The following is a 10,017-nucleotide window of genomic DNA, read 5'->3' as shown; positions in this document are numbered from 1 at the left end:
TGCAAATAGGAATTATGTGCCCGTAGATTTTATCGTTCTTAATATAGATTGCAATCCTTCTTGCCCTGTTATTCTTGGTAGACCTTTCCTTAGAACCGTTGGTGCAATTATTGATATGAAGGAAGGGAATATTAGATTTCAATTTCCATTAAAAAGGGCATGGAACAGTTCCCTAGAAAGAAAATAAAATTCCATATGAATCTATCATGAGAGCCACTTATGGATTGCCTACCAAATATGGCAATACCTAGATCTATTCTTGCTTGTTATGCCTAGTTAGGCGCGTTAAACGATAGCGCTTGTTGGGAGGCAACCCAATTTTATTTTTATTCCTTACTTTTTGCTCCTGTTTAGTAATAAATAAATTATTTAGCCTCTGTTTTGGTTGTGTTTTTGTGTTTAATTAGTGTTTGTGCCAAGTAAAACCGTTGGGAAGACTTGGGGAAAGTCTTGTTGAACTTGCTGTAAAAAATAGAAACTTTAGCGCTCACGAGAACTGCTGTAATTTTTATTTGGAGAGTGATATTTAGTTAATTCTTTTTGCAGATGATTAATAGATAAATTCCTCACGTCCAGAAATTTATTTTAGAATTTTTGGGGTTCCAGAAGTATTCGAAATCTACAGATTACTACAGACTGTTCTGTTTTTGACAGATTCTGTTTTTCGTGTGTTGTTTGCTTATTTTGATGAATCTGTGGCTAGTAAAATAGTTTATGAACCATAGAGAAGTTAGAATAAAGTAGGTATAACACCCATATAAATAAAGAATAAGTTCATTACAGTACCTTGAAGTGGTCTTTTGTTTTCTTTCGCTAACGGAGCTCACGAGTTTTCTTCTTTAAGTTTTGTGTTGTGAAGTTTTTAAGTTTTGGGTAAAGATTTGATGGATTATGGAACAAGGAGTGGCAAGATCCTAAGCTTGGGGATGCCTATGGCATCCCCAAGATTATCTAAGGACACCTAAAAGCCAAAGCTTGGGGATGCCCCAGAAGGCATCCCCTCTTTCGTCTACTTCTATCTCACATTCAGAAAGAAAGAAAGAAAGAAAGAAAGAAAGAAAAAGAACACCTCAAACTGGACCCTAGGTCCCTTCAAAGATGGAGACACCATGCAGGATTCATATATCTAACAATTTTACTAGCCAGGATAATAAGTTCCTTCACTGGTCACAACTATGAGGTGAAAGCGAAGGATGCATATACTATTTTTGCTAAACAATTTCAGAACACGTAACGAATGCAAGAAGTACATGAATAGAAGCAAGATGTTACATTTTAATACGGGTGTGTGATATAAGCGAACTTTCATGCTTGAGAAGAGTGACTTTGTCTTAGAAAAGTACAACTGTGGTGCAATAAAAGAACACATAATAAATGCAAGAAGTGCATGAATATGCACTAGCTACCGCATATGCCATAACAGACTGCATTATGCAGATACAACATGCGTCATTCAAAAACTAATGACTAGGACACATTAGATGCCTACAACTACAACATTAGATACGTCCTAGAGGCAGTGGCTATGTGATACTATGAAGAACACAAGAAGCTAAAGTGCATCAGCTACTAGGCTTGGTCGCAACAAACCTAACCACAAAGATAATAGCATGAGGCAATTGATTTATAGTCTTGCAACATTGAGGCAAACATAAAAACTCATAGTAATATATCAATAATTCGATCATAAAAAAAGACATGGATAATAATCTGTACATGCTTTCCCTAAATCATGTAAATGCGGTAAGTTTGCATATACTTGGTGATGATTTGGATTTAATATCCCAACAATCTCACAAGTAATCTAAGAATAAAACCAAGAACAGAGATGATTTAATATGCATGGTCGATGGAAACACAACGAGCCCGAAGTTGCATCCAAACGGGCATAGCTGAGGCTATTGCAAGCAACCAAACTGACCCCAGACACATCCTGCGCTATATATGGAGCTACTGATTCATGGAGACACTCACTCCTGGAATGCACAATGACCAGATGCGTTTGGGCAGTTGTTGAAGGAGCCATGGCAGAACATTTGTGTGAAACTACAGAGCCGAGTGAGAAGCAATGCTTGTTTACGATGATTGACACACTATGTCCCAGGAACCCTTTGTCGGGTTATCAATAACACTATAGGTGATTTGGTGAGCGATGAGACAGGGTGACCCACGAGGAAATTTACCAATCCCCTTCGGCAAGACATCAGTTCGTAATTAGAATTATCTCTGAGTTGGGGATTGTGCCACATCAAAGAACAACATCACATGTGATAACCGTGAACAGAAGTGCGACCCAAAGCTCTGCCACCCGGTTTTGCGAAGATACATGTGGATGCTAGCGCGTTGCTAGATCAGGGTTGGGGCGCGGCGGCAGATGTGTGCCGTGATGCAGGAGGTCGCTACCTAGGGAGCTCAGCCTTGGTGGTGCCGGGTGTCACAAACGTCGCAACATTGGAAGCTATCGCCCGTCGAGAGGCCTTACCATTGGCGAAAGATTTGTCACTTCAAAACTTTGTAGTTGCATCAGATTCAAAACAGGTGGTAAAGGATATTGAAAGAGACACATATAGTACCTACAGATGCATCATCAAGGAGATCAAGCACCAGGCGGCTTTCTCTAATTGTAAATTTAATTATGAATGTAGAGAGGCAAACAAAGACGCATATAACTTAGCTAAGTTTATGAACTCTTTGGACCAGAGACGCATCCTCCGCATTGATCCGGCAGCGAGACCCGCCCTGGTTGAACCACCAAACCGCACATCTGTTTTGGTGGGAGGTGCTCAGCTTGGATTCTTGGATGCAAAGGAGGTTGCAAGGGAAGGCGAAAATGGCCTCGTGCACAGTAGTCCTACGATCCGAGCAATTGAGCCCTCCCACATTTCGACTAATAATGCTGAAAAATATTTTACATTTTTGTTACAGAGGTGGTATAGTTATGTGTTGGTGGTTTCCTCAAGGATGGTAGTTAAACTTAACAGGACTCTCTTCGGCACCATAAAGCCAATCTTCCCCGTCCTTGCGCAACCATATCTTCTTAGTTCTTTCTTTTTTGAACTGATACATTCTTAGTTCTTACTTGGACGTAGGGTAATTGGAGTCTGGAGATCAATCGTCCAGAACCGTTACAGATAAAAATTTTATAACAGAAACTTGAAGCGCAGAGCCGTAAAGTCGTTGCAGCCGTATCTATCCACCTCACCGTCGTCGTTTAAACTTCAAACCTACGCCAATCTCTTCCCGCGCCCCTCCCCTCCGCTATATATACACCCGACCCTCACGCCTCAACCACAATCCCACCGCGATCGATCGATCGATCCACGATGGCGCCACCAAGCCCAGCCCCCGCCGCGGCGCTCTTCCTCGCCGCGCTCCTCGTCCTCTCCGCCTCCCCGGCGTCCGCGGCGAGGCCGCGCTCCTCCTCCAAGGTGGCAGCCGGGCCGCACGACATCCCGGCCGTGTTCGCATTCGGCGACTCCACGCTGGACCCGGGCAACAACAACCGGCTGTTCACGGTGGTGCGCGCCGACCACGCGCCCTACGGCCGCGCCTTCCCGGCCGGCGTGCCCCCCTCGGGCCGCTTCTCGGACGGCAAGCTCATCACCGACTACATCGTCGCCGCGCTCGGCATCAAGGACCTGCTCCCGGCGTACCACGCCAGCGGGGTCACCCACGCCGACGCCACCACCGGGGCCAGCTTCGCGTCCGGCGGGTCCGGCCTCGACGACATCACCGCGCACGCCGTCATGGTCTCCACCTTCTCGTCCCAGATCGCCGACTTCCAGCAGCTCCTCTCCCGCATCGGCGAGCCCCAGGCCGCCGACATCGCCGCCAAGTCCCTCTTCATCCTCTCCGCCGGCACCAACGACGTGACAATGAACTACTACGACCTGCCGTTCCGCGCCCTCCAGTACCCCACCATCGACGCCTACCATGACTACCTCATCAGCTGCTACCAGTCCTACATCCAGGTCAGATCTTCAGATCATCTTCTTCTTCTCGTCCACTCAGTTAATCTACATACATACTGATCGATTGACAAGCAAGTACACATGACATGCAGAGCCTGTACAAGCTGGGGGCGAGGAGGTTCATCGTGGCGGGGATGCCGCCGGTGGGGTGCCTGCCGATGCAGAAGAGCCTGAGGGGGCAGCAGCCGCCGCTGGGGCACGGGTGCGTGGACCTGCAGAACGAGGAGGTGCAGCGGTACAACGCCAAGCTGCAGCAGGCGCTGGCGGCGCTGGAGGCGGCGAGCGCCGGCGCCAGCATCTCGTACGTGGACACGTACGCGCCGCTCATGGACATGGTGGCGCAGCCCAACAAGTACGGGTTCACGCAGACGGGGCAGGGGTGCTGCGGCACGGGGCTGCTGGAGATGGGGGCCATGTGCACCGGCCTGCTGCCGCAGTGCAAGTCGCCGGCGCAGTACATGTTCTTCGACGCCGTGCACCCCACGCAGGCCGCCTACAAGGCCGTTGCCGACCAGATCATCAAGACCCACATCGCGCAGTTCAAAAACTAGTGAGATGTGAGTTCTAGTTCTGCAGCTTCGGCTGCGCACGTAGATGATAGAGGAATTAAGCTCGTAGATAGAGTAGATACAGGATTGCTACCAGAGTAGATTAGATATTACTACAGTTCAGTCGAATGTCCTTCAGACATACAGATAGTATCACTAAATTGGTTTGGCACTTTACTGTGATTATTCAGATAGAGTTTAGACTTCAGATCAGCTTCTAGTCATAATAGCAGATTGGATTGGTTCAGATTGTTTTTTTTCCCGTGAATTTGATAGTATCACTAAATTGGTTTGGCACTTTACTAAGCATAAAAATAAGAATAATACTGAAACGCTCCTCATCGATTCGCATGTGGATGCATCCACCTTTTGCCTTAGTTATGAGTCTGAATTAACTCCCATATTTTCATCAAAACGAGATAGTTGGTCAGCAAACTCCAAAAAAAAAACCTCTCTAGATTTTCCGCAAATTCAGAGTCCCGTCATCAGCTGCTACTTCATTGTTAGCCCTAAGAAACCTGAAGTTAAAGATAAAAGCCATTCGGCAGGTGTGAATATAAAGAGAATGCGCCATTGGGAAAAAAGAGATAGAAAAATCAAAGTATGATATGCATACTGACAGCGAGATTGCGAGAAAAATCAGGCTCCTAGATGAGCATGGACTGGTGATCAGTTTGTACGGTGTTGATATTTCAGCACAAGCTTGAGATTCAGGCTTGATCAATTGGTGTTGGTGATGATATTTCAGGAAAAGAAGAAAATGCTCAATTCTTGATATGTATGCTCAATTCACTGTAATCATCCAGATATAGTTCAGATCAGCTTCTACTCACAAATAGCAGACTGGATTGGATCGATTGCGACTGTCTTAACACATCCTCTCATCAGCCCTCTCCAAATGAAAATCAAAACTTGAAACTAAATAATTGGTTATCTCCATTCTAAACAATATAAGCCAGGAGGAGTGCAGCCTTCAAAATATGTTTTGCAGGTAAAATGAAGTGAATGGTAGATCAGGAAAAAAGGGGCAACTAGCCATAATATACGAAACTAGCAGTTTAATATATATTTTTGTTCATACAAAACCAAAATAATGGAAAGGAAAACCAAATGATCAGATTTTAAGTGTTCGAATTTTAGCTAAGCAACTAAAGAATATAAATAAGCACAGTACTGAAACGCTCATCATCAATTCGTCACATGCCTCATACAAATAAGTTCCTCACAAGTGAGTTAAACATGTGGATGCATCCACCTTTTGCCTTAGTTATGACTCTGAACTAACTCCTAGATTTTCCCCAAAACGAGATAAGTCACTTCCACAAACCCGAACATCTCCATATTTTCCGCAAATTCAGAGTCCCGCCATCAGCTGCTACTTCATTGTTAGTCTTAAGAAACCTGAAGATAAAGGACATGTAAAGATAATGCACCATAGCGAAAAAAGAGATGGAAAAATCAAAGTATGCCTCGATGACACGCATGTCTTGGCAGCGAGATTGCGGGAAAAAATAATTAGGCTCCGAGATGAGCATGCATTGGTGATCAGTTGGTGTTGGTATTTCACCACAAGCTTCAGATTCAGGCTTGATCTATTGGTGATGATATTTCAGGAAAATAATAAGAAAATGGTCAATTGGAAATTATGATGACACTTCAGCTTCAGATTCAGACTTGATCTATTGGTGATGATATAATGTGTTTCACAATATATAGTTCTGCACTTTATCTGTTTATCATGATAGCTAGTGCTGCAGACAGAAACCGCTTCTTTCTTCAGATAATGGAAGCTAGTTCAGAAAACACTATACTACTAGATGAAGGGTCCATGCTAAAAGACATGTTGATATTTGTTAGTAGAATTGCAAGTTGCTACCACAGGACTACGACTGGAGGAACAAGTTCAAGTTGCTAGCATTCTACAGAGCGGCCTGTGCCGATTGTTAGTTCGAGCATGCTTATAATAAATAAATATTAGTACTAGTTCCACTGCAACACTAACTTAGAACTTAACCAATTACAGGCTAACTTTAAAAACGACGACATTTCTATTTTACTGGAGGATGATGATATATAAGCAATACATACTAGTTGTGATTCGCAAAAGGAGCAGAACATTATTTCAACAGATCATAAACTGCATATAGACTGAGTAGGAGATATATCTAAGAAAATACAACATCCTAAACATGTGAACGGATGACATGCATCTAATAGTGGAGCAATATAAGCATGAGATAGGAAACAGTACCAGAGATACATTGGATGGTAACTTTGTCACCTTCATTTCGCCTGCTGTTTGTCTGAACGAACCAAAACATCCGCCAGAGTCTTGTTTTTCGCGGTGTCCAAAGTCTTGTTCTTGCCTGCAAAAAGTTCGTTGATCAAGATACAAGAACTTGGAACATAACTATCTTATACTCATAAAATGTACAATGCATCTATGTACAACAGGAACATAAAATGTATCACCTGGAATTGTGCTAGACCAGAGAAACGACGGGAGCAGACATGGCAGATAACAACCTGAACCCAACTGGCTTGCATCAAGAATCACAGAACCCTCGATCATCCTCTTGCGCATGTCCAAACTAACATGGATTTTGTCCACGCTGAGATGCAGAGCATCAGCGTTTAGTGGGTCGATAGCAGCAATCGAAGGCGTCGCCTTGGCATTGCCCCCATTGCGCCAGAGATCGGGAACAGACACCTGGTGCTCCAGTGTCCAGCGGCCGCTCTGGTGGTTGTCGAGCACGAAGGACCTGATGTGTAAGGGGTCGACCTCGGCGTAGCACAGCCGGCCGGCGCTGACCCCCATGTGCCGGCGCTGCACAAGCTGCTCCATCTCTGTCTCGCCCTGTTGGTTCGGAAGCATGCTGTCAGGAGGGAGCTCGACGGGGCAGAGCTCGGGCCGGTCGCTGAAAGGGTCGACGCAGACGGCGCCCCAGCTCACGTCCACCCACCAGAGCCGGCCTCCGAAATCCAGCACCTCGTGGCCCAGGTGCATCCGCCGCTGAGGCGGCAGCGGGGACGGCAGCACCAGCTCGTCCCAATCCCCTGTCTCGGAGGAGAACCGGCGCAGCAGGAGGCGCCGCCCGCCGTCGACCTCGGTGAGCTGAGCAGCGGCATACCTCTTGGGCGGCCCGTTGAGGCCTTCGCCGTCGGCTTGGGTGAGGAGGCCCATGCCCGCCATGCCGTCTGCAAACGTCAAGGTCTTCTCCTCCGGTTCCTCGAACTCCGGGAGGCGGAACAGCTGGCCGGAGACGGGGTTGCAGACGAAGCGCGTGAACTTGCGGTAGAGGAGCTCCAAAGGGGCGACCTTGAGGAGCACCTCGGCGGGGAGGTCCAGGCCGGAGAGCGGGTGAGCCCTGTAGCGGGACTTGAGGGTGCCGAGCAGGAGGAAGCCGTGGGCGCTGGCGGCGAGGACGCGGCTGCGGAGCATGTCGGAGTACACGCGGCCGTCCGGGGGAGGCTTCGACATGAAGGCCCGGCCGAAGATGGGGATGGTGACGTAGGAGACGGCGGGGGCCCGGGCGAAGGAGAAGGAGACGCTCCCCTCGGACTTCTTCATCAGGGTGCCCCGGTCCACCATCGCCCAGGGAGGGATCGAGGCGGCGGCGGTGCAGAGGGAGCGGCGGAGGCGGCCGGAGACGACGCCGCGGAGGAGCGGCAGCATTTTGGCGGCGGCGGGGGCGGCGGCCGATTTGGTGGGGTGGTACTACTACTCTTGTGTGTGCAACCGGGGACGGGAGGCCGAGAAGGCGAGGACGCTCTGCCTGGCTGGTTCACGAGCTGACGAGCACTGGTTCCCGCAGCTCTGAGGCTCTGACAATCAGGCTTTCTTTTCCATTGTCAGTTTAGCTTAGCTTCCTCGCGTGGCCTATCCCAACTGCCCAGCTTTATGGACCGGCAATGCTTCCTTCCCACAATCCCAGCTCATTGTGATAGTTGAACGAAAGATTCAAATCGGGGAGATGGGGCTCAAAGATTCAAATGGACCTCATTTTTTTATGCATTGTAAAGTTAGTATAAAATTGAGCCATTTATTTTGAAACGGGGGAAGTAGTTTGGTACTCCTACACCTAGACTAAACACGATCCCTCCCCGCGATCGCCCATCTCGTCGAGGTAGCTGCATCAATCTGAAAGATTCAAATTGAGGAGAAGGGGCTGAGGCATTCAAGTGGGCTACTAGCAAGGTACATTCCATACTTTTTCCCTTTGATTTTTAAATTTAAATATATTATGTTTTTGAATCGAAAGTCTAATTTATGTTTTTGTGCGGGTCAATTTATGTTTCATTTGCATGTTAGTCTTTCTTGCGACGAGGCCTTTGAAACAATACCACTTTTGAATATCTTTTGATAAGTTTTAAAATCTTCACCAACTTTCAACTGTTCAAACTTGACTAAAACGGAGAATGAATTCAACAAGTTTCAAATACTAAAACTTAAACCCTGCACCCTAGGCCCGAAATCCTAAGCCCTACACTCAAAACGCAAATGAATCTTGATAAACTTGGTAAAAACTTAATATTACGATTATCAAGATTTAATATTTAAAACTTAGTCAAAATGTAAATGTTATTAAAATGTATTCAAGAATAGCCTTGACGCAAGTAACACGGATATGCAAATGAAAACAATTTGTTCTAACTCGCTGCTCTATCACAACTAGTCAACTTTATGGTCTTGCAAAGACAAATACACCAGGACCAAACACGATTACTTCCAACAATCCCATCTCATCGCGGGAGTTGCCTGAAATATTCAAATGGGAAGAAGGGCTGAAAGATTAAATGGAGGCTGCTCCGAAGATGGAGCCAAGAGAGAGCACCAAATTTGGGATCGTGCGCTCGACGCCGCGAACGATGGCACATGGCCTGAGTGGAACGAGACCACCTTGACCTGTTTCCATGACATAGAGGCTCACAATGTAGCCCATGGATGATCGGAGTGGGACGAGGTCGCCCTACCTCATTTCCGCACCATTGAGGCCCACAATGTCGTGTTCCCTGCCGATGCCCGCGTCGATGCGTCATGCACCGACAAGTCCCGTAACCAGTCCCGCTTTAGTTATTTTTTATATGTATTTAAGTCATAGTGCGGCTCATTTTCCGCCCTGTATATGAATGAAATGTAGTTCGATGAATCATTTGTAGTTCTAGTTGAGTGAATCATTTTTAATTATATTTCAATGAATTTGCATGTTGTGCTTGGGTGGGGAATTGAAGAAGAAATAGTTAGCCAAGGACATATGGGTGCCATATGCAAGGAAAATTTGAAGGTTGTTGTCTGTGTCAAAACCGGCGGATCTCGGGTAGGGGGTCCCGAACTGTGCGTCTAAGGCGGATGGTAACAGGAGGCAGGGAACACGATGTTTTACCCAGGTTCGGGCCCTTTTGATGGAGGTAAAATCCTACGTCCTGCTTGATTAATATTGATGATATGGGTAGTACAAGAGTAGATCTACCACGAGATCAGAGAGGCTAAACCCTAG

General features: G+C 46.7%; 2 protein-coding genes across 3 annotated transcripts; one reads left to right on the top strand and one right to left on the bottom strand.

Annotated features, from left to right (window-relative positions):
* Nucleotides 1-3,323: 3,323 nt before the first annotated feature.
* On the top strand, nt 3,324-4,546 carry LOC125536224 (GDSL esterase/lipase At2g40250-like). Its single transcript, XM_048699409.1, has 2 exons — nt 3,324-3,971; nt 4,064-4,546. The coding sequence occupies exons 1-2, from the start codon at nt 3,324-3,326 to the stop codon at nt 4,520-4,522; spliced, it is 1,107 nt and encodes a 368-aa protein (XP_048555366.1). The 3' UTR covers nt 4,523-4,546.
* A 1,137-nt stretch (nt 4,547-5,683) lies between these two features.
* LOC125536208 lies at nt 5,684-8,258 on the bottom strand. 2 transcript variants are annotated; one of them, XM_048699397.1, is made up of 3 exons: nt 6,992-8,258; nt 6,801-6,885; nt 5,684-5,920 (listed from the first exon to the last, which is right to left on the bottom strand). In XM_048699397.1, the coding sequence occupies exons 1-2, from the start codon at nt 8,193-8,195 to the stop codon at nt 6,803-6,805; spliced, it is 1,287 nt and encodes a 428-aa protein (XP_048555354.1). In that variant the 5' UTR covers nt 8,196-8,258; the 3' UTR covers nt 5,684-5,920; nt 6,801-6,802. The 2 variants fall into 2 exon arrangements, with proteins under 2 accessions (XP_048555354.1, XP_048555348.1); XM_048699391.1 differs by having other exon boundaries at nt 6,771-6,885; nt 6,992-8,255.
* Between the last annotated feature and the right edge of the window lie 1,759 nt (nt 8,259-10,017).

This window comes from Triticum urartu, chromosome 1 (genome assembly GCF_003073215.2).
Source record: "Triticum urartu cultivar G1812 chromosome 1, Tu2.1, whole genome shotgun sequence".
In the NCBI taxonomy this organism is placed as follows: domain Eukaryota; kingdom Viridiplantae; phylum Streptophyta; class Magnoliopsida; order Poales; family Poaceae; genus Triticum; species Triticum urartu.
Note: the sequence above shows the minus strand (reverse complement) of the source record. Positions and strands in the feature narration are given on the sequence as shown.